At 39.4% G+C, this 27,704-nt stretch overlaps 4 protein-coding genes across 26 annotated transcripts in view; 1 reads left to right on the top strand and 3 right to left on the bottom strand.

Moving 5' to 3' along the window:
• The first annotated feature begins 2,823 nt into the window (after nt 1-2,823).
• si:ch211-113e8.11 (uncharacterized) lies at nt 2,824-3,931 on the top strand. Its single transcript, XM_058080459.1, has 2 exons — nt 2,824-3,118; nt 3,253-3,931. Exons 1-2 carry the CDS (start codon nt 3,048-3,050, stop codon nt 3,884-3,886), a joined length of 705 nt encoding a protein of 234 aa, XP_057936442.1. The 5' UTR covers nt 2,824-3,047; the 3' UTR covers nt 3,887-3,931.
• On the bottom strand, nt 3,924-10,600 carry zfp91 (ZFP91 zinc finger protein, atypical E3 ubiquitin ligase). Its single transcript, XM_058080433.1, has 12 exons — nt 9,695-10,600; nt 9,450-9,487; nt 9,225-9,326; nt 9,033-9,072; nt 8,762-8,869; nt 8,574-8,672; nt 8,314-8,499; nt 8,195-8,245; nt 6,920-6,998; nt 5,691-5,805; nt 5,525-5,624; nt 3,924-5,451 (listed from the first exon to the last, which is right to left on the bottom strand). The coding sequence occupies exons 1-12, from the start codon at nt 10,099-10,101 to the stop codon at nt 4,572-4,574; spliced, it is 2,205 nt and encodes a 734-aa protein (XP_057936416.1). The 5' UTR covers nt 10,102-10,600; the 3' UTR covers nt 3,924-4,571.
• A 1,435-nt stretch (nt 10,601-12,035) lies between these two features.
• On the bottom strand, nt 12,036-16,397 carry LOC131134811 (E3 ubiquitin-protein ligase ZFP91-like). Its single transcript, XM_058080447.1, has 6 exons — nt 15,801-16,397; nt 15,645-15,695; nt 15,258-15,336; nt 14,252-14,366; nt 13,800-13,899; nt 12,036-13,726 (listed from the first exon to the last, which is right to left on the bottom strand). Exons 1-6 carry the CDS (start codon nt 15,896-15,898, stop codon nt 13,225-13,227), a joined length of 945 nt encoding a protein of 314 aa, XP_057936430.1. The 5' UTR covers nt 15,899-16,397; the 3' UTR covers nt 12,036-13,224.
• A 4,822-nt stretch (nt 16,398-21,219) lies between these two features.
• Nucleotides 21,220-27,704, bottom strand: part of rbm47 (RNA binding motif protein 47) — a 44,428-nt gene continuing 37,943 nt past the window's right edge. For all 23 annotated transcript variants that reach the window (XM_058046408.1, XM_058046391.1, XM_058046352.1 and 20 more), the window contains 2 exons: nt 23,078-23,277; nt 21,220-21,634 (listed from right to left, as the gene is read on the bottom strand). In XM_058046408.1, the coding sequence (XP_057902391.1) occupies nt 21,377-21,634; nt 23,078-23,277 (458 nt within the window). In that variant the 3' untranslated portion in view covers nt 21,220-21,376. The remainder of the gene's footprint in view (nt 21,635-23,077; nt 23,278-27,704) is intronic.

A 27,704-nucleotide genomic window follows, 5' to 3' on the forward strand; every position in this document is an offset into this window, starting at 1 on the left:
TGAACCACAGCTCAAGTACTGGTTTAGGTCCAATCCAGACGAAATAGAATGCACCAAACAAAGCATGGAAACTGACTGGTTGGCAGAGAGGTTCACCAACAGCCACATTCAGAGATGTACTTGAACTCAACATAAGCCACTCCAGGGTTTGATTGGGCATTTGCCTACAGTATTTCTGGCCTGTGTGTCAATGCAGCATGACAAAAATAGGCAGCACCTGTGGATGAGTGGCTAGGAATGTGGCCTGTGATGAAAGGGATGTGATGTGATCAAAGGTTTGATTTCCTAAGAGCGGCATCAGGGGTTCTGTGAGGGGAAAAGTGATGATAATTCTAAGGGCCTATGACTGACAGGGACCCTTGACAATAATAACATAATAATCTCTTTTTTGGTGGGGCCCAAAGCGGTATATTTCTTGGGGCCATAAATCCAGCAGCAGAACCCCTACTGGCAGATAAGTCGGATTGACTTCATGGGAAATTTTGCTTATCAGTCACATGAACACATACATTCTTCCCTGTTCTGTAAATTTGAGTGCAAAAAAACAAGCTAATATGAGCTAGCTACCAACCAAATTCACTACCAATACCAAATTTTGATGCTAAAGCCCTAACAAAAAAAAACACCAACAGCGTTCCATTTACATAACTGACTTGTATATTAACCAAGCTACAGCCATATTATGAATGTATCAGCTAACATGAATGATGATTTTTATCTGGTGGACTAATACGATGTTAATCGCTAATCGCTAGTCTCAGTGTCATTCATAAACGGAAGAGTGGATACCTAGCTCTCCATTTCACTACAAACACTCAACAAGATGCTCGTTTTCCATTAGCATTTTTTACCTAAAGACTGGAGTACACGTCTTGTGCTGGAAGACACAGCCATCCCAAGGAGAGCCGACATCGCTGTTGTTGTTGTTGACAGGACTAGCATAAGTATGTGTATCAATAAGAAGTTTCTGTTGTGTTTTTAAATACGGCAAGATACTGCATTACATGTTATCATCAGTGTACGTGTTAATGCATGATCACAGCATGTATATCAAAGCATGCAATGTTGTTAAAGTTTTTTTTTAGAGGGCCTCTAGTCGAAATAGATGTGTCCCGATGACATCCATTGTTAGCTCACTAATATTATTTTTTCTCGTGTTATAATGCACAGAAAAGGGAAATAAATATGTGTCCGTGTTTCACATAAGGATTGTGAATGATGGGCAAAATTCCCCAAAAAGTGCAGTTCCACTTTAAATAGCTCCCACAGCTCAATGCTCCCTTCAAAACACCCACTGTAACTTTATTGGTACACAACTTTAGGAGACTAGCAAGCAAGATTGGTTGATAAACTATCAAGGAAAATGTCTTTGCTCGTACATCATTTACCAATGATTATAAAACATTGAGGGTATCAGCATTACATGTATGCCAGCATGTCAGAAGATGCAATTTGGTCCATGAGAAAATGAGAAAAGTTGAGAAAATACCTGAAAATTGAGGTTGTGTACATAAAATTACACAGATTCCCCAATGGCAATTCCATAAGTTTGTCAATTTATAAGACAAAATGATTAAATGTATTGTCAAGAGTCAAGACACACACAAACACCCACTCATGGAAATTCTATTACCATGTTGTCTTAGCACACACACACACATGTTCAGTAATAACCTACAGTATATAACGGTGCTCGCTTCTCAGGTATGCACTCAGTGGAAACTAGTAAAACAAAGTCATGTTTCTACTCACATAAAGTTCCAGCAGACTGGAGCATTCTCGTTGCAGTAGTTCAGCTATAGCAGCCGCTCTGGACGCCATCGTCCTGCCCTGCTCCGACCCCGAAACACCGCTAGTCCGCCGTTCTGCCATCGGACATCCAGTAAGCTCGATCCTCTTATAAACATTCCCCGATTAAAGCCCCATTTCGTCCTGTTTCTAAGGGAAGGAACACGCTTCCAAGTTGTTCGTGTAATGTTGCAGCATTTACGGCCAACTCTCCGCCCAATTCCTCCAGGAACCTGATGCCAGCACGGAGGAATTCAGGACGACAAGCGGGGGCGGAGAGTGGCGGGACTGGGATGGCAAGACACTCAACAAGCTTTTTATTTACAACTTTAAGCTGATTTATCGCTTGTGGGGTAGGCTGAGTGAGCTAAAAAAACGCGTGGTGTTACCGTCCTTAACCCATAAAACCCCATAAATGACACGTACTAGTTTAAATGTCCTAAAATCAGCTATAATTATCTATTATGGATTCCCCCCATGGTGGCGAATCAGGTTAGCATACATGTGAAGGAGCTAGCTAATTTCCAAAGGCTTGTTTTTTGTGTTTAAAAGTCATTTTAAACCAATTTCACAATTCTAACGCTTTATCAAATATTAAAAGTCATGTTTTCTTACTGTATCATATTTATTGAATTAATTCAGATTTTTAAACTATGACATATTTGCCGCCAATTTTGAATTCATATACTGTATTTCACCACCCAATGTTTGGTTTCTACCACAGCTGCCACAAATAAATAGCAAATGGTAAAAAAAAATGTAATGTAAGTTTCTGAATACTTTTTACATATTTTTATACATATTTCTTTTAATCCAAAATATAATTGTTGGTTCTCTTTGGATTTTCACATTTACATTACAGTAAAAACACACAAAAACAGTAAAGGACATTATTATGCCCCTATTAAATTCAATATTAAATTATTGCTATTGACTTGCATTCCTGAACAAAAAACATGTTTCGTTTAAAAAAATGATTTTTTTTTAAAATAAAATTGACATTTTGTTTGTATGTAGAAGCCAAAAATAGTGGCATAAGACTGCAATACTACTCCCTTACAGTAGATGTCACTGAAGGCACCGAGTGGAGCGTAAACAGTAGAAGATAAAGGTAGCAGCTGCTAACGTGCTAGCATGTCCCGTTTATTAAGGAATTAGCGACGACTAAAACTTAACGGTTTGAAATGTTGCATTATGTGACGCAACCGTGTTTGTTTCCATATTAGTATACATATTTAACAGCTAACATACCGGTAGACATGGACGCTCTGGTCGGATACAGCGGCTCGTCGGACTCCGACAGCGATGGGGAGTCATTTGATCGTGGAGGGTAGGTTCAGTCATTACAGTACTAATAATACTGTATATACAAAGAATTATGTTGGTATTTTAAATGTCATTAGTTGTGGGTCTCGTATCTCAGCTTCTAACGCTGCTTGTTGTCTTCTCTGCTCTCTCATCAAGCGCCAAGACGGATGTCAGTGATCGGGCAGCACCTGACATAAAGACGCGTAACTTTTTGCTGGAGTCTGCTTCAAGTGAATCGGATCAATCAGAACACGAGAGTCCACAGCAGCCGCCATCCAAACAAGATCCGGCTACAAAGCAGCCAGATCCTGCTTCCACGACCATCACTTATAAATTACCTCCACCGAGGCTACAAGACTGCACAGAAAGCAGCGTGTTCGCCAATCCCTTCAAGGCTCAGGCAGAACAGAAGCTCAGTGCCTTGCAGAAACATGTCCCCCTCACAATGCAGGCCAAGCCTTCACAGATAGGAGGAAAGAGGATATGCACCTCTTACAGGAAAGATGGGAGATGCAGATTCGGGATCAAGTGCAAGTTTGCACATGATAGTGACCTTCAGACTGCGGTTATTCCAAATGACTATTCTCCCACTGTGCTGAGTGGTGGATCTCAGGTTGGGTCACAGGCAGGCAGTTCCCACAACCCTCGGAAAGAGGCCGAGCAGGAAGGGTCAGAAGGCCGGCGAGTGAAGAAGAGGAGGGTGGGAGTGAGTGACACATTGATCCCTCCTAAACAAGCCATGAAGCAGTACAACATGCTGAAGGGCAAAGAAAAGCTCAATATGTACTGATGTTTTGTCACCATACCAATAAATACTAATGTGATAAGACATTTATTTACACCTCATAAATGAAAAGTTCTGCTCTAGCGTTCTGAGTCACGTTGCAGTTCCTTCTGAAACACCAAACTGCAAAAAAAAAAAAAAAAATGTATACAGGTTATGAACTATTACTAACAGCCATCATCAATTTCTCTATAAATATTGATATATTATTCAGTTGAGTATAACAGTCAAATCTCATGTTATATAAATAGGAATATTCTGGTTTTAATCTTGACAGTTTTCTGACATTGAGAAGATAAAAGTAAATGTTAGTGGCAGCCCTATTGTCAAAACACCGGACATACTATGGACTTAAACACTTGGCTTAAGACCCAAGTAGATGCTAGATTCCTACTGTGTAATTCAATACATAACGTTTGTATACGAGGACACACACTGGACATTAATTGATGTGCTGTCATAGTGCATCAGAGCAATAGCTTTACAACAATCAACAAACATAAAAAGCTAGTAACATATATTATGTACAAAGGCAACGGGTTTTACGCACACACACATTTCCCTGATTCTCTAAAACGCTAACAATTACGACTATGAGCCAACAGTATGTTGTGATCCTACATTAACAAAATGTCGCAACACAATGAGAACAATATGGTAGTTGACGTGTTGTGGCTGTTCAGTTAGGAAGTCACATCAGGGTCAGCTGCACAATGTCTTCAGACAGGCCGTGCCCTCGTTCGGTTTGCTCCCATGCAGTGCCACCCGGTGGAGATGAGGGAACCAGCCCGGGGTTGTCCGGAATGAAGCTTTCCTTGTTGGCGGAGGATGTCTCCTGGGAGTGGGAGGTGGCTGTCTGCAGGGTGGGATGCTGCTGAGACGTGGATAGGATTGGGATCTGCTGGATGGGAGTCTGGGACTGGCTGACCTGCTGGAAGGTCATCTGTAGGATTTGGGCTTGGCTCTGCTGCTGGGAAGGGTAGGACCGAAGAGGCTGTGCTTGGTGCTGGGTCACCACTGAGGATGTTTGGAGGGCAAGTTGTTGGGGCTGCTGAACAAACTGGACGGGCATCTGGAGCTGAAGGTGAGACTGCTGTTGGTTGTCAGCAGGCGATGGGGGGTCGATGGGGGAGAGGGCAATTGTCACTGGCACCTGCATGGTATGGAGGGTCTGGTCTTGTCCCACTAGAACCACCTGGTGATTGACTTGCTGGGGCACAGGACCCATCTGGGATACCTGAGCCACTTGCTGTCCAACATGTTGATCTTGGAGCAACACCTGGCCCTCCTGACACACCTCCATGTTGGCCACCTCCACTTGCACTGCTTTTTCCGGCAGCTCCAGCAACGATGCTGGGGTTGTGATAAGTGCGCCAGCATTAGCTGCGAGCGCTTCGGCTATGAGCACCTCAGGGTGACTTTTAGCTTTATGAGCCACCACGCAGTCTTTCTTCTCAAATTTCTTGCCACAAATGGAGCAGGAGAACTGATACGTTGCATCAGCATCGTGCTTTTTCATGTGCCAGTTGAGGGAGGCCTTCTGGCGACAGGTGAACCCACAGATCTCACACCTTGAACACAAGAAACAGTTGAAGTCTACACATTTGAATAATCGGGGAAGTTTATTTTACGAATGGTACTAACTGGAGGGGCTTCTCTCCTGTGTGGATCATGCGGTGTACAGCCAAATTGTGCGAGCTCTTGAAGGCACGAGCACAGAACTCACAGATGTAGTCTCTCTGGTCTGAAAATCACAGTAGTAAAACAAAAGCAACCCCATAATGTGTTTTTTTTATATCCAAATGAGTACCTGTATGGTGTTTGGCATGACGGAGTAGCTGCTTCTGGAGGCGGAAGAGCCTTCCACAATTAGGATGAGGGCACACATACTTCTTTTTGAGCAAGTGCTGGTATTTGATGTGATGCTGGTGTGCAAAAAAATATGAATATATGGCAAAGAATTAGAAACTGATGGAAGGTAAGTAAGAGAAGTAAATAGGATTTGCACATGCTATCTACAACATCTTATCATCAAGAACAAAGGACAATAATATCGAAGCGAACCTTGGAGTAGTCAGTGTACAGCTTATTTAGCAGAATAAATTCGAATGATTCAATGCCCAGCCATTATTGTGTTAACAGCTGTAATTGTAATATTTACAAATGCTCAATATTGACTTCCTTAGCAATATTGTTCAGCAATTCGCTAGCGATATAGCAACAGCACATCTTCCCTCAAACTAGTGTTGTGTAATGAACATATTAAACTTCCTCTTCTGGATGCTTTTCACAAATAAACACCATTTGTGCAATATAAGTTACAGAAAAAGTGCTATAACACCGTGTGAGTTATTGTTCCTGAGGTGTGATATTCGATGGACGAAACTCACTTCCACTTTGCGAAGATGCTTGAATACTAAAGTTGCTTTTGAATCAAATTAAAACTGTCTTAGACAACTTACACCCACCTTGCAAAAAAATGGTTCATTCCGCCTGTTAGGACTCACAAGCAACCTTTACCATCTTATCATTCCTATTGAACCCTGTTTCTATTTCTTTTGAAAGTAAAATCTGACTGGCAAGTCTTATATGGTTGTAAATTATTGTGCAGTCGCCTTTACAATTTTTTTGAAGTAACCATTCAGAAAGAATTTTTTAGGTGTTATTGTTTACTTTGGGGGTCATTAACAGGCCTGCCTTTTGATTTGCATTACTGTGAGCACAAACGTCAAAGAACACAATTCACAAACCGGCACAAAACAACTTAAAAATAGTCCACAGTGTGCATGTATGCGGTCTTGTGGGGTGTCCTTTAGGACACTTATGCATGGGGGTCCCAGAATGTGGTGCTAGTTCCCAGCACTGCGGAGCTGCGGTTCATTAAGTGAAAGTCTGATCTGTTCGATCAATATATTTTACAAACTCCAATTTCCATCAGTCGTACTACACGTGAAAAAAGGTAACAGTACATGATAAACAAATTCAATAGTAATGAAAACAATATCCAAAAGGCAGACACATCCAGTATATTGCCCTCACCTGTAGGTAGCGAGGGTGAGCTAGAACAGTGCCGCATCCTTCTATTTCACAGCGAACGTACTGCACTGGGGGCTTCTTCCTGTGTGGACAAAAGAGTTTTAAGTGATGTTTATGAAGAGTGGAAACTACGTATTCATACATTTATAGTAATATTCATGAAATATAAAGACATGCGGCTTCACTCTATCATGACTTTTTCAAAAATATATTACACTAATTTGCATGGGTGAGACTAAAACGTGACAAGATTTCTCATTCAGAAACAAAATGTCTCATGGACGTGTGAGGCCTGAGACGATGAATTGATCAAAAATAACTTTTGCTGGACTCAATGTATTGCCAGATGCACGAGTGTCTCATTTCATGCGTCCAAACAGGCAGGAAGAGGGTTCAGGGTTCACTCTGCATTGCTTTCAGCACCTTTAGTTTGTTCCATAGAACAACGGCATGAACGGAGTGGCCCCTGTTGTCAGTCATACAGTCTCAGTGGGTGGAGACAGAACCAGTAGCATACAGGGTGCACAAGAGTATAACACAAGAAATTAAATGAGTAGATTGCAGAATTCTCACTCAATCTTGTGTGTCTTGTGAGTGTTTCATGACACAACACAACCAGCAACTCTGAAACACCAATGCCACTTCCTTTCTGCTCACCACACATGAGCACATGTATTATTTGTGTGTCAAATTGCTTTTTTTACTCTTATTATGCCTATTATTTCAGGTAGTATGAGTGTAAAGGAGACTATAGGGGTGTTAGTTAATGTCTAGAGGGCTCTAATGTTAAAAAGAATATTTACAATGTCGGAAAAACATTTTTTTGTCTTGTATTGAGCACACAAACATTTTGTTGATAAGAGACAGGTATGTTTAACTACTGTTTTTACAATTTTGGGCTTACATTTAACTCCTATTTTTTGGATCGTTTTCACTCAGCGTTCTGTTTTGTGACATCATATCCAGTGTTTTGGTCCTTGGGTGCACTCAGCGTTTACACTTGGCTCACTTGGAACTCAAGTTCGGTGGAAAGTGTGACCGCACCCTTTGTAAGAATATTTGGGGTATCCCCCATTACCATTTATTTGCAAAGCTAACTGTAATTGCTTTACAGTACAAACAGGTTTATGACCACGGAGGGCTAATCAGGAAGATAAAACTTCTTACGTGTCCACCAAAACTGCAAATAAAACAACTATCCACACAGAAAAAAAACAACCCAAGAACGTTCCCGTGTAGGCAGGGCCATCGTCTGTGGTTCACGCAAAACAAGCTTACCTTCTTTTTGGCAGTCGTGGAGATTTATCATCTTTTTTCCGGCGTCCTTTCCTAATAGAACAACAACACATTGACTACACATATAACTGCATCATAACCTCCAGTTGAAGGAAACTTACTTCCTTGGACCGTCAGGGTCCTCCTCTGCTTCTTCTTCGAGCTTCACGTCCTCCTCCACACTCTCCAAATTGTCTGAACCTTCTGTCTTTATCTCCTCCATCTCCTTCTCTTTCTTTGGGAGTTTCTCCTTTTCTTTCTTGTCCTTCTGCCTCGGAGGAACCCTGCGCTTTGGCTTGGAGGCATCCCTGAAAACAACAACATGAGACATTTATATACAGTAGATATGAACATATAAGTGTTGCATATTTTCAACACATACACAAATCTCTCATCCTTGGGGTTGTAGCTCTGATCATTTAAATCGTCTCGAAAAGGAACGTCTTCCTCACTGCTCGAAGCCTCTTCCTCATCTGCGCCACTAGAAATGACAAAACAAAGACAATTATTGTTTTAATCATATACCTTCCGCAAATGGCGATTCATTTCATTCATTTATTCATCGTTTACCTCTGAGGCTGTGATTGATAGTTGAAGTCATTTATATCACCCTGTAATTGAGGATCCTCCTTATCCAGAACCGGAATAACACCGCCATCACTCTTCTCCTTCTTTTCACTAAGACGGGGAAAAACTAAGTTACCAAAGAGAGCACCAAACTCCACCATTGTTTCACTTTGACAACATGCAGGACTAATTATATGATAACTTATATGGCATGGTATACTGCCTCAGTTTCATTTTTGTGATTAACTAGATTAACAAAATAAATAATACTCACATGTCATCCTTTTCTTTATTGTTCAACTCTTCTGCAGCAGCTTAACAAAAACAGAGAAAAAACGGCAGTAAATACAAGTTCATCTGTGCGGTAGAAAGTGAAGGTGTGGTTGGAATAACAGTTTTAGTCGTTAACTGGTACAAGGTGTCATATTAGGGGCATAATTCAGCTCCTGTTAGCTTAAGGACTCACCAGCTGGATTCTCTGTTCCAGGCTCAGTCTTGCACGCTGACTTTGCTCTGCCAGACGGAGGCTTGGCTCGACTCTGAGCTGGAGAACGTCTTGTGGGAAGAGCTGGAGTGATGGATCGGAGACATTACTCCTTGTTAAATATGTCATGTCACTATTTGACTTATAAATCAATGATGAAACCTTGTTTGGAATGCAAAGATCATTATAGTCAGATAGCATCCTTACCTCCAGCATTAGATGGTTTCTTAGGTTCCTCTGCAGAGCTACACAGAGTAGAGAAGACGTATTAGTACAAAATAATTGGGGTTGTTTATAATCAAGCCTCCCAACGTGCCAGGTAAGTTCCGCCCAACCCTCCCCATGCAGAGAGGAGACACAGTGTAGAAGGCGTGTTTTTGACGGAAACAAGTGATTAAACGCGAGGTAGCAATTAGTTAAACGCTGTTATCATTAGTGATGCTAAAACTTACTCAACGTATTGGATGCTGTCCCCTGCGACGCCATCACCAGCCTCCAACAGCCCCGAAGATTCGCAGTTTCTCCTACGCCGAGAGTTGGAAACTTTCCTCCGCTTGCTAGCTCCAGTGTCAGCGCTCTGCTCGTCTTCGTCCTCTTCGCTTTTGCTGTCCTTAAGCCATGCCGGTACAGCCCTGGTTGAACGGTCCCTTAAAACTCTCCCGGTGACCAGTGCAGTGGCCCCGTTAACATCAGTTGGTGACGCGGAGACGCCGGATCTCGTGCGACTGCCTCCCCGCTCCCTTAGCTTCCTGCTCGGGGTGACCGGTCCAACGGGGGCCGAGGTCTGCTCTGCGGCCTTGAGGTCCAAAAGCTCTTCGCCTTTATTTAAATCCTCATTTTGGTCGCCAGTCGGTTCCATCGCAGACAAGACACTTTATTCCGTCTTTAATTCCACAGAAAGTCAAGACGGCTTACTTGAAAAACGAGGAATAACGTACATCTAGTATAAAGACATTTTGATGGCAGGAGGCCTTTATCCAACAGTGGGACATTTTCTGTTAATTCGCCAGGATCGTCGCAAACTACACACATAGATTTATTGATTATACAATTAAAACTTTTCTTAATTGTCTATTCAGCAGTAAACGATATAATCTTAAAGAAGCAGCCACCGTTTTTAGCGTTCTTAAAGCTATAGTAAACCTACTTACTGGAGCGGCCCCGGGGCGCAGCCATTTTGCGAGCTTTGTTGCGTCTCCTTTAAGCCAAACATAAACTGAGGGTAACGTTCAGGCGAGCTAACACGTTTTAACAGATTCACAAATCATCCGCGTTCTAATTTGCCGCGTTAGCAGTAGCTCACTGTCGGTTTGTATTGCTTTGTAAATCTGTGAAAACCTCTTCGTGGTGGTAGTTGGGAATTATGGGATATGTAGTTCAAGTGACACCATCTCCGCATGTCAATACCTTTACATGTATAATCATTTTTGTTTTTGTGTCCCTTGTCTACAGTAGTGGAAATAGTAATTTATATTGTGTTTTTTGTAATTAATATACATGTATTACAATACAGTTATATTCTGTTGAATAGACATTTAAAATGAGAAACATGTTCCCTCTTCACTATTGTATGTGGATAATGTGGACTGACAATGACAATCTGCACAAAACAACTTACAATAATTAAAGAAATAATAATCTGAAGGCGGTTCTAAGTAGAGCCTTCAAAATACAGAAATAAGAAATGGGAGCACAGCCGTAAGAAGCCCAAATCTTGGCAAAAATGTGGATTCAATGTCATTGACTGTCAGGTATTCACAGGTTGTGCAGGGGCGTCAAACAGCAGCTGGTGATGTGACAATATTACATCCGTGTGGTAATGACTTGGACAATGCTCACCTGAAAAAGGAATAACGTATAATGTCACCTGCATATTCAGCAAGCTGCAGCAACTTTTGTTATTATTGTTATTAACATTATCACACCAAAGAACTACGTTCCTTGCGTAGTGACACCTCACCACGAGCCTGCTAGCGCCTGTTTCATCACACATTCACCCACAGTGCGTCAGAGCCTTGCTCGGAGTCTCAGGCACTAAGGTAACGCTACATACTGTGTTGGAGCTAACGCCACTGCTGCCGTGTTTGTTTTTGAGTTTGGAAAAGCTAACGCTAGGTGTAGCATTTGTTTCTATGTTTGCTATGTGAAATCAATGCACCCAGGAAGGAGGTTCTGGTAATGCTGAAAAATGACCAAAGTATGGCAAAATATTGTTAAGTATTACATGTTATTATGAATGTCCCATAATATATAAACCCTTTTTGGATATATTTTAAAAGCGGTCGGAGGAATATGTGTTTTTCTATCTTGAGAATGCACAGAAAAGAAAAAGAAGTGTGTTCACGTCTAATGTGCTAAATATGAGATGATTCAGCTTTTTAAAGGGATGATTAACAAGCCTATTTTGTATACACATAAGCTAATTTAAATTACTCAGATGCAACAAAGTCTTTGAATGTGTAATGTAAGAATGTAGCATCAGCTGACAGGTGGCGATATTGTTTTGCACAATATGCTGTTTCTCTTCTTAAAACCTTCCCCCTGAACCCTATGGTGGGGGGTACAGCATGTTTCTGGAGCAAAGTTGACCCACAACAGATGTTTATGAAATCTTTTTCCAAGCGACTAGCTAAATCTAAGACATTTGTGACCCCTTTTTTTTGAGAACTTTGCACAATTATACTGTTAAAATGTAAATAAAGTCTGAAGTGGAATAGTGTAGAGTGAAACCCTTATTTCAAGTAGTGACACAAGTTCAAGAATAATCAATAAATAACCCAAGTGAACAAACAGTTGCGGTTTAGCACTGGCAGACTTTATTTGACCGAGTCACATAATACATATTCATAATGCTTTTAACTGCTGAAATTAAGTGAGTTGGAGTAGTTATTGAAGCGGCAGACTCTTTGGGGATGTTATTGTGACTCCATCTGCCGTCATAACAGAAAGATGTTGCTTGAATGATGGTAAAAAAAATTGTTACATAATTATTGAAATAAATTTGCTCAAGCCATTGATGCACTAATATACTATAAATAAAAAAATCTAATATCAGTAACAACGAGGTTCGGAGTGACAATGAAACAAGCTAATTCCTGGGCCAATGTTTATTTGAAAGGAAGCACAACACAGATAAGTGAGCCAAATAAGTACCAATCAGATACAGACGAGTATACTTAATGTACTAAAACATTAGTAATATGTAAAAGGAGCTTCAGTGGTATGCTTTATTCTTTCCCTAGTTTACATGAAAAGGTTATCCCCTAAAATAGACAACTACGTTAAATGTATTCTCTTCATAAATACTGGTTAATGTACCTTTAAGGTGTTGTGGGACTGGGGCCCTATGAATTCAGTTTTATTTGTTTTCTTTTTTGTTTCAATTTTTTTAAGAATTCTGTTTTTTGTTGTCTTTTTTCATTTAAATTTTTTTTAGAATTCTGTTTTTTTGTATTTTACACTTATTACCAGCCTAGTGGTTGTTCTTTTTTGGGTTAGTGTATAAAATGTCCACTAATGAAAGGCAAAATTCCTTACATTTGATGCAAATTGATGCAATACACATTGCAACTAAATCTCCAACAAACTGTCACAAACTGGTGATTAAGGAAGTAGAGTTTCTCAAATACTAGTCCAGTGTAATAGTGGGGCGGGACTGTCCAAAAATAGCGCAACTGTAAAACACAACATGGTGACAATATACTCATCGAGTTGTCCACACACACACAACCACACAAGCGTGCTAAACTAAGCTAACCCCGGCTAGTTTCCATTTATGTCCTATAAGAGACGATTTCACCAACCTTTGCCGAAGTTTATCACCATTTCAACAAGTTAAAGTCGCTGTTAATGTTGAATGTTTCTTCTCCTCACAATGACAAAATTAATTCACATTATGTCAATTTTGGCGAGATGCCATGTTAAATTGAACACGGAAATCATAGGGCCCTACGGGACCGAGGAGGTCGGGCCTGGTGCTGGGTCAGGATAAGTTGTTGGGGCTGCTGAATGAACTGGATGGGAATCTGGAGCTGAAGGTGTCACTGCTGCTGCTTGTCCGCACAAGAGTGGGTGTCACTGGCAAGGTCTGGTCTTGTCCCACCAGAACTACCTGGTGATCTTGCTGGGACTCCTGAGCCACTTGATGTTCCGCATGTTCTTCCTTGATTACCACTTGTTGTACTTGGTCCTCGTGACCCACTTTGTTCATCTCCATGCTGGTCACCTCTGGCTGCACGGGTTCTCTGGGCAGCTCCAGCAAGGATGAAGGATTTGTAATAAGGGTCCCTGCGTTGTCTGCGAGCGCTTCGGCTATGAGCATCACCGCGTGACTCTTGGCTTTATGAGCTGCCACACAATCCTTCTTCTCAAACTTCTTGCCACAAATGGAGCAGGGAAACTGATAGGCGGCATCGGCATCGTGCTTCTTCATGTGCCAGTTGAGGGAGGCCTTCTGGCGACAGGTGAACCCACAGATCTCACATCTGTTAGCATAAGAAATTATTTCAATTAATACATTGTAATAACTATGTGTTATTTTAATTGAATGGTACTAACTGGAGGGGCTTCTCTCCTGTGTGGATCATGCGATGCACAGCCAAATTATGGGAGCTCTTGAAGGTACGAGCGCAGAACTCGCAGACGTAGTCTCCCTGGTCTGAAAATCACAGTAGTAGAACGTGCTTCAGCCCATCACTAGTACGCAGTTTATCTGACTTTGTGGATTTGTTCCAGTATGAGCTGTTCTGATGACTTCTATTGTGCTGACTGTCAGTTATAACTTGCAAGAGTACAGATTAATCAAATCTTTATTTAAGCAAGTGTGCTGTAGGTTTTGACTTTTGCATTACTTTCAGTTGTTCTGTTCATTTCTGTTTTGAATTGTGTTGGTCATCATCAAGAATTAGTGAGGAGCACCAGACTTTAGTTGTGTGCCCATTCACGGTACGAAAGGTGTTGTCTGAGCACACCTTTAAATAATAAAGTAGGTTTTATGCCCAAATGAGTACCTGTGTGGTGTTTTGCATGACGAAGTAGCTGCTTCTGGAGGCGGAACAGCGTTCCACAATTAGGATGAGGGCACACATACTTCTTTTTCAGCAAGTGCTGGTATTTGATGTGATGCTGGTGTGCAAAACATAAAAAAAAATATGACATAACATTAGCACATTAGAAATTACCACATCTACTCTGTGTTGCTATAAAAATGCTATATGGACAAACATATAGGGAATCAACTGATAGTTGGGTTGGACTACTTAGATTTCCTTTAATCTGAATCTGAAAAGGGGTGACCAGATCTACATGTCTGTAACATTTTTATTACAGTATGTCTTCTGAAGGGACAATATCATATATATATTAAACTTGCATATACTTTCCGTGTACAGCTTGTATGGGAATATACAGTAAATGTACTTTCTCCTGGCAATGACCCAACACACAGTCATTATTGCCTAACATAGTGGTGCTGGTAGCGTCAGGGTCTGAGGTTGCATGAGTGCTGCCGACATTGGGAAGTTGCAGTTCACTGATGCAAACATTAATTACAATATGTCGGAAGCTAGGAATAGTGGCGGTTTTTCCACCACAATAATACACTGCTTTGCAAGCTGCACAGTGACTGTTATAAAGTATACTTGTGTATGGTATAGAGGTATCACGTGACACAAGACGACAAGATTAGTAGAAATCTTTTTAAAAAATGTGACAGTATATTGCAATTTACTAATTTAATTACTAATATGTTACACTCTTCTGCCCTCTGTATGTTACCTGCCCCGGGACAAGCCACCAGGACAAAGAGACTGTATGACAGACAACAGGGCCCACTCTGTTCATGCCCTTGTTCTATGGAACGAACATAGTGCCCATGAACGACCTTGTGACACCCAATGGAACTTGACAAATTGATGATAAAATGTAGGAGGGGGGTAACTTTTGTTCGATTGTGCAATACACATACACTATCACATGATAGAGAAATCAAGCAGTAATTCAAAAACTTGTATTCACCTTCAAGTAGCGAGGGCTAGCCAGAACGGTGCCGCAGCCTTCTATTTCGCAGCGAACATACTGCACTGGGGGCTTCTTTCTGTGTGGGAAACCAGTTCCACCATTAGTGTTGTGATATTAAAATATATTTCAGGTTATTAACTTATATTTATAAAGACGTAAAACCAATGAGCTGGTGTCTTATAAGGGGACTTCATTCATTATCTGCTGTTTATCCAATTCATGGCCACAGGTTAACTGGAGACTTTGCCAGCAGACTCACCATGGTAATTAGCTGTTTTGCATCAAACAACCAGAAGAAAATAATGCCAATTCTGATAGCTTCATATCCCTGCATAGGATCAATGTGCATATATTATAGTCTATGATTTATGCAAACAGCTGTACCTTTTTGTTGGCATTCTTGGGGTTTTATCGTCCTTTTTCCGGCGCCCTCTCCTAATACCAAAAGAACAAAAAATACTGACTGCACCCATAACAAAAGGCTAGAATGAATAGTCTTTTCATATTATATCAGAATTTATGTGGTTGAATGTAACTTACTTGGTTGGACCATCAGGTTCTTCCACTACTAATTTTTCCAGCTTCACTTCCTCAACATTAGCAAAAGTATCTGAATTTTCAGTCTTTATCTCCTCCATCGTCTATCTCCACAGGAACCCCCGTGCTTGTGAAGTCAAGTTGCCGCTCCTGTCGTCTCTTTCTTGGGGTGACAGGTGCACTGGGGGCCGAGGAGTGATTTGCGGCCTGGTATTTGACTAGCTATTTGTCTTTATTTACATCCTCACTTCAATCGGTATTCCATCGCAGAGAAGACACTTTAGCCTGTCTATAACTCCGGAGAAAGTCAATAATTCAGGCTTACTTTAAAAACGCACATTTCGTTGTATAAAGACATCGAGACGTAGGAGGCCTGTACGCCAACAGTATGGTGCTTTCTGTTGACGCGCTAATTTCGTCGCCAGAAGTTACACACATACGTACGGTCATTATACACTTAAAACGTTTCCCAAATAAACCGCTATAACGTCACATTTTTTGCTTTCTTAAAGCGGTAGAAATTCTACATATTGGATCGGCCCCGGTGAGCAGCCATTTTATGAGCATCGTTGCGTCTCCTTTAAGTCAAACGTAAATTGAGGGTAATAGCAGTGCGATCGCATTTTTACAGATCCACAAATCAGCTGGAAGACCAATTACTGTGTTAGCAATGGCTTCACAGTCTGTTTGCTCTTTTTGTATATTTGCGAAAAAAGCCTTACGTAGTTGTAATAGAGAATTGTGGGAGCTGTAGTCCAACTGTCGCAACTCACCCCACTTTAATATCTTTATATTAATAGTGTCTTCTGTTTTTTACTGATAATTTTATATTTTAATGTTCCCTTGTCAACAACAATTATCAATGTTAAATTCATTATACAGTCCTGGTGTTTTTTATGACATAAATATATAAATAACCATTCTATATCCCTCTACAGTCTATTGTGTTTTGTTCACCTTTACAATAAGAAATAAAATGTTTATCTTTAAAATGGCTGACAATGGCGATTGACAGTGATGACCACTAGATGCCGCTGTTTCTACTATTAAAATAACACAAATCTGTCAGTGACATACTGTAACCAGGTTTAAATTATTCATGTCCTCCACCAATATGCAACATTAGTGGAAAACTATCACATGTTAATGCAAAAATGTAGCATTAGCTGACAGATGGATGTATTGTTAATGAACCGGGGCATGCGGTTCATTAACAATGACCCTTGACCCTTGGCCCTTTTGTTTTTGCACAAGTTTCTATTCCTGTTCTTAAATCTTCCACCTCCTCGAACTCTTTCGTGGGGGCACAGTACAGCATGTTTTTTTAGAGCAAAGTGAACTCACCAGAAGTTTAGGAAACTTGATAATAGATGACGTATAAAGCCAGTTTCCATTCACCAAGGTTGGAGTCAAAGTCCTTTACCTTGGAAGACATTTATTTACGGTACATTTGAAAGCATTTTCCACTGTGGTGGTGTTACATTTGAAACTAAGCCTAACTATCATAGTTAAGAATGTTTCTCGGTTTCCATCAGCCACAATTTAAAAGAACAAATGCCCTAAAGTGGTACAAGAGAGGGTACAAGTACAAGTACAGAGAGAATAATTAAATACTAGTAAAGTATGTTTTGTCTGTATGTGAAGAGACTCGCCGACCAGCAAAAAGTGAATACTCTCTGCTTATGGGTGAGTAAAGAAAGGGGTTAACTTATTTTTTACCCTTGTAAAGCAGTAAATGCTAACACGTTGCTTAAAACACCCGCTTTACAGTTAATAAAATACTTATGATGGTCACAGCTTGACCCTGGAACAGATTAATTCAATTTCCATTATGCCATGTAGTGGAAAATTGATTTTAAATTGTAACAAACGGAATGGATTGTGGGGTTGCACAGCTAGGAGACCATAGTTCGATTCCCTGCTATGGCATCTCTGTGTGGAGTTTGCATGTTCTCCCCGTGCATGCATGGGTTTTCTCCAGGTACTCCGGTTTCCTCCCACATTCCAAAAACATGCTAGGTTAATTGGTGACTACAAATTGTCTATAGGAAATCATGGAAATGGCATCGTTAACTGTCATAAAAGTGTAAAAATAAGTTAACCAAGCAAAGCAAGCTCACTCCCTCGTAGTTGTTGGGAGGCCAGTCTCCACATAAAGACGAAACATATCCCCATTTTGCATAGCCTTTCTTCTATTTTTGAATATTGTAATTTGATATTTTTGGAATAAAGAACACAATTCATTCCATCCATCCATCTGTCGCCAGCCAATCGCAGGGCACATATAGACAAACAACCATTCACACTCACATTCATAGCTATCGGAAAAATTAGGGATGTCTGATAATTATTGTCCAGATATCAGCATTAAAAAATGCAATATCCTTTGATATCGGTATGAGATTTTTTCCCAATCATGAAAACCGATATTTAAAAAAATGCTCATGTTACAAATGAGAGTTGGACAATATCAGCATTTTTCAGTAAAAAAGCCAATATTGGACATCCCTAGGAAAAATATGTTCAGAAGACACAAAACAATGACTTTTGAAAATGCTTTATTTATCTAGTTCTTACTATAAATATAACAAGGCAGACATTTTTTTTTGGCTTTGTTTTGTAATACAAACCCTTAGATAGGAGTCAGTCTTCATAGGTCTACAAAGGTAAAGCACGTGTTGGCAATAAGGCACAAACTATGAAGAAGAAAGAGTTGAAAAGAGTAACACCTATGTAATTAAAACCTCTGTGGTGCTCCACACGTTTTGTTGTGGTCGTGTGGGTAAAATGAAGCCCTTAAGGAAAGAAAAGCAGCAAGTTTGAGTGAGAGGCAGAACCAGTAAAGTTACACATGTTTAAATGACTGAACTCCAGTTTGTTTAAGCAATATAGTTAAAGAACACTGGCATCTTTTTTTGTCTTGGTTATAACATGAAAGAAAGAAAATCCCCGCGCACACACCACCGCTTCCACTTCACAATAGTACAAACCAAAAAGTACATCACACAAAATAACTTCGAATGCTTAAAACTGCTGGACACTTTTGGCAAGAAAAAAAAACAATCTACTCTTACAAAAAAAAAACTAAAAATGTTAATAAAGAAAAGTTTTACAATATATTAGACCTTTTCTTCTTACGTCATACACAATATATGTAAGGCATATATTAATTAAATATATCCTGATACAAGAAAAAAAAAGAATAGAAGCATTTGTGGTGTTTTTAAATGGTGACCTGGAGTAAATTTGCTCTAAAGTATCCCAAACTCTGGGTAAACAGTTTACTTACCGTATACGATATTATGGTTATACTACATGATATATTTTAGTTGAGCTGTAAAAGTTGTCATTTCCTTCAGAACAGGGGTGCCCCCCCCCCCACTACAACCAATTCACAGTAGCTATTTTCATAAGAAATACAAAACCAGATTTGCTTAATGGTGGCTATGCTTTTTTAGGGTTCATATTCCGATGTGGGTGCTTTTATTTTATTTTGAAAATGTTTCAGTTTTTTTTTAACATTCATTTCAGGTTGCATTGAAGTATATTTTGTGTTTTCAGTTACACAATTAAACATATCCGGAATAGGAGTGGGAAGACGCAGAGCTTATTTAATCCTACCCCTTCTCCATGTCACTGACATGACTTATTTTGTTCACTTCCTGTACTCAACAGGTGCCACTTTTTCATAGTAAAATGAAAGGATAAAGATGTGTAATAGTAATATTCCAAAAATGGCCCTTGCGCCGGACTTTGGACACCCCTGATGGCCTCCCTCAACTGGCAACTCAATTTTTTTGTTTTTAAAAAGTGCCTACTAAGTATGTTTTTGTTATGAAATATATGTATAAGAACAGTTTACTGCCTTGTCACCTCTATACTGCATCACCACACTGCAACAAGTCCAGAAGCATCCACTCGTCACTTTAGGCACCGTGGAAAATTTCAAATATGTCTTTTAAGGCACTTTTGTCTGTTTTAATGTCCTCAGACTGGAGTGTATATAAGCTTTGACAAATGTGTATTTGTTCACCTTCAAATAATCCCCCCCCCCCCCCCCCAAAAAAAAGAACAATTATTTAAAAAGACAATATCAATAAGAAAAGTTCAGTCTTAGTCCCCAGTGTGGAAAACGTCTCCATCTAAATAAACGTCTTATGTATTCTTATCACCGTTTGTCAGGCTCATACATGCTTCTAATTCATTCCACAAGGGATGTGTCCAAAAAAAACAAACACATTCAACTGGGGACATTTCTTCAAATAAACCAAGCCATAAGGAAACAAGCTAACTAACCTTCATTTTGGAAAAAAAAAAAAAAAAAAAGCACAACAATACAAATAAATGAGTGAAAGAAGTACCAATAAACATTCTATCAGCATGGACGGACAAGAATACTAAATACATGTGCATCTCAATAAATTGGAATATCTTTTAAAAGTTCATTTTTTTCAGTAGTTGAATTGAAACGGTGAAACTTGCAGATTTGACCGTGATAATTGAATTTCCGCAAAGTAGGATTCGTTTTTTTATACATCCAATATTATTGTAGTTGGAGCAAAAAAAAAAAAACGGCAGAAAAAATCTCCTAAATATGGATTTTAACATTATTAGAGCCCTCTAGACATGACATAACACCCCTATAGTCACTTTTACGCTGGCATCACCCCAATAGAGTAGAGATAAAAGGCAGAAAATTGTCAATTTAAGGCACCAGGAAGGCATTATTGATCAGTGTATTGTACTACATATCAAAATATGTATTTAAATGCATCTACTGAATGCCTTATATTTGTATTTTAGTTAATTTAACCACCTTTATGTTGGAAAATGCCATAACCGTAGTCAACTACGGAACAGCTTTACTTGACATTTTGAAACGTGTGACGAGTGAAGCGGCAAAATTCGAAGTGCAAAGTGGCAAGGGACGACTATACTCTGTAGTGTCAGTTTTTGGAGATTTAATTTGCTATATATTTCCTAAACTCTTAATAATGATTCCAGCTCCCAACTAATAAAATCCCCAATTTTTGCATCTCATAAAAATGTGAAAATGGTTAAAAAGTTCTCACAGTATGAACTGAACTCCTGAAATGAAATGACTTCATGCACGATACTCTGATTTATCGATATGCACAAGTATGCTAGTGGAAAAAAAAATAAACATTTCTTAGTAAAATGCACAACTTCAGTGGTAACCTCTTGTCAGTATCTTCTTCCCCACTTTTTTACTGAATAAAACGCTAACCCCTAAAATACAAAGCTAATAATAGAATATATGTATTCTCTTCATAAATACTTGAATGTACCTTCAGGGTGTTGTTGTCAGAGCAAACCGAGGCGGGGTGGGGGGGGGGGGGGGGGGGGGGATCAGAGATGCGTGTTAGTTTTGCTCACATTTGTGACAGGGCTGCTACCCCCCCCCCCCCCCCCCCACTTTAAATTTTGCATCATTACATAGACAAATGGAGGTGTATAGTTTCACCATGTGTGCTTCTTCAAGTGAAGTCCAAAAGATGTTTCCTTTCAATGGGAATCAGTCTCAGGCAGAATAAGATTGCTCTCGGAGCCACGACACATCAGTACTGGTAGATGTCATGGATGGGCATCTGGAAGGCCGCGGTGGGGAAGGCCTGTGGCACGGTGTAGCCAGCGTAGCCTCCATACGCCGCGGCTGCCACCGCCGCGTTCTTCTGCAGAGCGGCCAGAGCTGCTGTGTTGGCTGCGTAGTTTGTGATGGGGACGTATCCCGCCGCTCCGTACAGACCGCCGGCCGCCGCTGCTGGGATGCGAGGCACGTTGTGGGCCATGGCGTAGATGGGAGTGATGGGACGGCCCTGAATGAATCACAGCGGGTAGTTATAGTAGGGTTATAGTACTGCAATCTATTTGTGGTGGTGTGTTGCAGGTGTGTATTTATGTAATGGTAATGGTAATGGTTTTATTTCATTTGAACATGCATCAGATTACAATTGAGTGCATCCCATAATCAGTTCACAGTTCCACATGTCCAAAAGGAGTAGGAAGAAGCAAAGCTTATTAAATCCTACCCCTCCATCTGGTACTTTTACAATCAGTAACTGTTATATTTGTTCACTTCCTGCTTTCCATAATACAGTTTAAGTTTTTTTTTTAATTAAAAAACATTTTTTTTAATAATGCACCTCGTACCGAAGTACGAGGTGATATGACCATACAATGACATAATGTGTACCATAGTAAGTGTCAATATAGTGATATATAGAGCACATCATGACTGGTTCAAGACTGAATGTATGTCTGTGGACATGTTGCAAAATGATGTCATTATCTAATTTGCATAACTGGCCATGATGGAATGAAATTAATTATTTTTGTAATTAAAAAAAAATATTCTTATCTATCCCCTCCTGCTCCAGTTCGGCTGCTCCAAATTTGTACAACAACAATACATCAAATAAAGCCAAGTAATACTCCATATAGCAATGAAGGTGTTGATGTGTTCATCATATTTGATGCCGGTTTAAGCCACAAAACGACCACATGGGGGCAGAAGTACATTTTATAAGAACTCGGTCTGCATTTCTTCCATTGAAATATACACTGCACAGCAACCAGGAAGTGAAAAGGCATCTCGGCATGGGATGCCTTTTCACGCATGTAAACGGAAGCACTTTTTTTGTAAATAAAATAAAATTGTAAATAGTTCATGGTGTTATATTAAAAAAATATCAATATAAAAAAAAATATATATATTTTTTTTCTTCTTCATGTAAAACAACCATTTGTTTGTGTTTTTCAAGGTGTGGCTAAATATATATGGCTAAATTTGTGTGAAATTTAAAGTTGTGCTTTTCACAAAAAGCCATTTTTCTCCCTTTTTTTGTTTTTCTGAAGCTTACCGATATTCTACTGCTTATTACTGAAGAACGAAAAAAGGTAGAAGCAACATTTTTTCTGATGAAAGTCTTAAATCTTTCAGAGGTACAGAGATGGACGGTACCGCTGGGTAACCCAGGCAACATTTTACTGTGCATGCAGAGGTAGATAAACCTAATGAACGCTGCACACTGATGATACTTCAAATGCAGCTACTGCCATCTTGTGGGTTGAATACAGACCCCAACAGGAGCTTGCCTGTACCCACAGCTGCACATTGAATTTGCACTACATTCCACTATAGGTAATGTTTCCATCAAACTGTCGGTCACAGCCTATTCTATCACCTCCTCCGATTTGATTTAGACTTCAGAATTACTATTTCCCATAAGAAAAAAAATGGAATTAAAGTACGTTCTCACCTGAAAAGGTGGAGGCGTAGAGACCGGCAGCACAGTGGCAGCAGCAGCAGCAGCAGCAGGAGCTGTGGTGTGTTCAGGGTGCTGCATGGCCAGAGGGTTAATAAGGTGCTCCATTGTGTGCACCTTGCCCTCCTCCATCAGCTTGGCAGCAGGGGCCGCACTGAACACCGGATACTGTCCGGCTAGAGCGGGCAATGCCACTGTGAACACAGAGGACAGACGTGAATGACGGCTTGGATCAGGGTCCATAAAGATACCGTCCTCTACATGTACACAGTAACAGTAGAAGACCAGCACATACGGTACATCCACCCATGCTCAAAGAGACACTTCAGAGGAAAAAACATACAATGTTAGAGAAATGACACAACATTGAAGGACAGAATGTATGTTGAAAGAGAGGAATCACGTACACATTGGGTAGTTGGAATGTGATTAGAGTTACACACACACACACACACACACACACACACACACACACACACACACACACACAGGTACACTCCCAGAAGGAACACAATTAATTCTATGATTCCAAATCAGATTAGATTAACAGATGATATTTAAAAGCTTCCAATTACAACTCCCACCAATAGTGGCCTCATTTAACCCTTAGATGCACGAGTGACTGGACCCTACACTCTTCCATAAGTGGGTCAAAAATGACCCATACTAGAATCAATGTGTTTTTATGCCAATTTTGCCATTTTCGTTTAGGAATAATCACTTGTATGATATTTAGTATTATATTTAGGACCACACAAGAATGATTTCATGTTAGAAACATCTTAATTTTTCACTTTTTTCCATCTTTGAAAAAGAAAATGACCCCGTACAATAGAAAATGTGAGGATCCATTGTGTGTTGCATAAAGGTAAGTTAAAAATGTGAATGGCATGATATCAAAAACATATTTTTTGAGGAATATCTGAAATGATTAAAAAAATTTCATTACAAAGATATTTCAAGAAAACAACCTGACCGGGTCATTTTTGACCCACTTATGGAAGGTTGGGGTAGTAACACAAAAACAAAAATTTCCTAAAATTTATAAAAGATAAGTTAAAAATGTGAATGGCATGATATCAAAAACATGTTTTTTGAGGAATACCTGGAATATGAAATTATAACAATTTTTCATTACGAAGATATTTCAAGAAAACAACCTGACCGGGTCATTTTTGACCCACTTATGGAAGGTTGGGGTAGTAACACAAAAACAAAAATTTCCTAAAATTTATAAAAAAATAAGTTAAAAATGTGAATGGCATGATATCAAAAACATGTTTTTTTTAGGAATACCTGGAATATGAAATGATAAAAAAATTTTCATTATGAAGCTATTTCAAGAAAACAACCTGACCGGGTCATTTTTGACCCACTTATGGAAGGTTGGGGTAGTAACACAAAAACAAAAATTTCTTAAAATTTCTAAAAGATAAGTTAAAAATGTAAACGGGTTGATATCAAAAAAATATTCCAGGTTTTGAGGAAAACCTGGAATATGAAATGATATTTTTTTTTCATTACAAAGGGTCATGGCTGGGTGTGTCATCTTACTTACACATAAAGGCCTCCCCTCAAGTAATTACTTGACACACTTCCAAAAATTACAATTATTTGTTTTGATTTGGTTATTACAGTGTATAACATGCATGTGAATTAAAACAAAAACAAATGCATTTTTAATTATTTAAAGGTATGTTTTTAATTCAATTCATTTTATATTGATTCCCTTTATTTTAGATTTATTGCTAGAAAAGTGTCTTAAAAAATACACCATGCAAGAAGTGCAAACTTAAAAGAGACTTCAGCTGTGCTCTGCTGCTCGGCCATGTGTGTCTATCCTAAGTGACGTGCCAAAAATTTAGAAGAGAACAATTAATTCCGCCTCCAACTGAACTGCATACCAAATTGAACCAAGAATAAAAGCACACGGAACAAAACAAAAGTAAGAGCGGTGGCACATTCCATTACAACTATAACACGTAAGTCACTATTCTATGTCGACCGAGTTTGTTGAGTCATTAAACGCCCTTGGCGACTGTTGGAGGAAATGCGGTACATGTAATGTTTTGTAATATAGATTTGATTTTTTTAGTTGGAAAAAGGACAACATGGACATAAAATACATGTAATAAAACTAGTAGACTGGTGTAGAGTGGGAATATTAATGACAAATTAATATGCCAGGCCTGCACGGCCATCTCTGTGTGGAGTTTGCATGTTCTCCCCGTGCATGCGTGGGTTTTCTCCGGGTACTCCGGTTTCCTCCCACATTCCAAAAACATGCTAGGTTAATTGGCGACTCCAAATTGTCCATAGGTATGAATGTGAGTGTGAATGGTTGTTTGTCTATATGTGCCCTGTGATTGGCTGGCCACCAGTCCAGGGTGTACCCCGCCCTCTCGCCCGAAGACAGCTGGGATAGGCTCCAGCACCCCCGCGACCCTCGTGATGATAAGTGGTAGAAAATGAATGAATGAATGAATGGATAATAATAGGGGCCATTTAAGAAATGCTGTCCAAAACATTGGAATCAAACCTGCATAACCTAACCAATTATGACCGGTGTTGTTTTGTCAACAGTGACAAAATTAGTTGACAGATCTTTTTTTTCATGATGAAAACGAGACAATTATGAGCTAAACATGGCTCATGGGTGACTTTTCGCTGATGAGACTGGATAAAAAATATTAGTGGGTGATCTTTCAGATGTTAGGCTGATATTTCTGCCTATTGTGTGTCTAATCTTTAAGTCAAAAGCTAAAACATGGCAATTAATAAGAGCTTAGCAAGATGCTGGTGGCCGGTGACGTGGGCAACTTTTAGTGGGGAACACATAGAATATACTTTAAAAATAAGCCATCCAATAGAAAACCTTGAATGCATTGTACATTGAGAAATGGCCGTCAGTGTGTTAACACCTGAATATAAATACATATACATATAAATACAATGTTTGTTGGCTCGAATGCGGCTTATTTGTTAAAAATAAGCATGACTGTACGTGTATTCATCAAAGAGGACGACAATTTTTTTTGACAATTATGATGCGTGTCTTTCAAATCCCTGATTCTAGTGACGGCAATTGTGATGACTTAACTATGACACGCATTATATGATACTGGGTGGTTGTACAAAGTAAATATTTAATCATATTTAATGATTGTAACAAGCGAAGACATGAGAGACCACTGGTAGGTATCAACTTATTATTGTTCCTGAATTGCAAACTGTGTAGTCGTTTTGATGAATAGTTGAAATGGGAAATTAAACTCGAGAAAATCTACTGGAATTGCATTGATAAAGCATCCTCTTCGATCTTCTCGACCTTTTTAAGTTCAGGCTGGTGAAAACAGTTGATAACCATGGTAACAGTTGAATGGAGAAGAGATAAATGGGGTAGTTCTATCCCGATGTACGTCCACGTATAGGTGCATTATTACATAATTTTATATTTTACTATAACTGAACGGACTGAAACTAGACTAAAACTATCACATACAGAAATTACTAAAATGGGACTAAAACTTTTGTTTAAAAGACTGAAACTAAAACTAAAATGGCTGCCACAAACAACACTGGCTATGCTAAGATTGCCGGTATGTTAGCATCAATGCTAAAATGGGACTAAAACAAGTCGTTTTTGTATAAAAGATTGAAACTAAAACTAAAATGGCTGCCACAAACAACACTGGCTATGCTAAGATTGCCGGTATGTTAGCATCAATGCTAAAATGGGACTAAAACAAGTCGTTTTTTGTTTAAAAGACTGAAACTAAAATGGCTGCCACAAACAACACTGGCTATGCTAAGAATGCCGGTATGTTAGCATCAATGCTAAAATGGGACTAAAACAAGTCGTTTTTGTTTAAAAGACTGAAACTAAAACTAAAACGGCTGCCACAAACAACACTGGCTATGCTAAGAATGCCGGTATGTTAGCATCAATGCTAAAATGGGACTAAAACAAGTCGTTTTTGTTTAAAAGACTGAAACTAAAACTAAAATGGCTGCCACAAACAACACTGGCTATGCTAAGATTGCCGGTATGTTAGCATCAATGCTAAAATGGGACTAAAATAAGTCGTTTTTGTTTAAAAGACTGAAACTAAAACTAAAATGGCTGCCACAAACAACACTGGCTATGCAAAGAATGCCGGTATGTTAGCATCAATGCTAAAATGGGACTAAAACAAGTCGTTTTTGTTTAAAGGACTGAAACTAAAAACTAAAATGGCTGCCACAAACAACAATGGCTATGCTAAGAATGCCGGTATGTTAGCATCAATGCTAAAATGGGACTAAAACAAGTCGTTTTTGTTTAAAAGACTGAAACTAAAACTAAAATGGCTGCCACAAACAACACTGGCTATGCTAAGAATGCCGGTATGTTAGCATCAATGCTAAAATGGGACTAAAAAAAGGTTGTTTTTGTTTAAAAGACTGAAACTAAAACTAAAATAGCTGCCACAAACAACACTGGCTATGCTAAGATTGCCGGTATGTTAGCATCAATGCTAAAATTGGACTAAAACAAGTCGTTTTTGTTTAAAAGACTGAAACTAAAACTAAAATGGCTGCCACAAACAACACTGGCTATGCTAAGATTGCCGGTATGTTA

The sequence above is a fragment of the Doryrhamphus excisus genome, chromosome 1, assembly GCF_030265055.1.
Source record: "Doryrhamphus excisus isolate RoL2022-K1 chromosome 1, RoL_Dexc_1.0, whole genome shotgun sequence".
In the NCBI taxonomy this organism is placed as follows: domain Eukaryota; kingdom Metazoa; phylum Chordata; class Actinopteri; order Syngnathiformes; family Syngnathidae; genus Doryrhamphus; species Doryrhamphus excisus.

Coding starts and splice junctions, on each gene's coding strand:
- si:ch211-113e8.11 (XM_058080459.1), top strand. CDS start 3,048: ATGGACGCTCTGGTCGGATACAGCGGCTCGTCGGACTCCGACAGCGAT. Junction 3,119..3,252: donor GAGTCATTTGATCGTGGAGG/GTAGGTTCAGTC, acceptor TCTCTCATCAAG/CGCCAAGACGGATGTCAGTG.
- zfp91 (XM_058080433.1), bottom strand. CDS start 10,101: ATGGAACCGACTGGCGACCAAAATGAGGATTTAAATAAAGGCGAAGAG. Junction 9,327..9,449: donor GAAACCATCTAATGCTGGAG/GTAAGGATGCTA, acceptor CCATCACTCCAG/CTCTTCCCACAAGACGTTCT. Junction 8,246..8,313: donor GACCCTGACGGTCCAAGGAA/GTAAGTTTCCTT, acceptor TTGTTCTATTAG/GAAAGGACGCCGGAAAAAAG.
- LOC131134811 (XM_058080447.1), bottom strand. CDS start 15,898: ATGGAGGAGATAAAGACTGAAAATTCAGATACTTTTGCTAATGTTGAG. Junction 15,696..15,800: donor GAACCTGATGGTCCAACCAA/GTAAGTTACATT, acceptor TTTTGGTATTAG/GAGAGGGCGCCGGAAAAAGG. Junction 15,337..15,644: donor CCAAGAATGCCAACAAAAAG/GTACAGCTGTTT, acceptor TTTCCCACACAG/AAAGAAGCCCCCAGTGCAGT.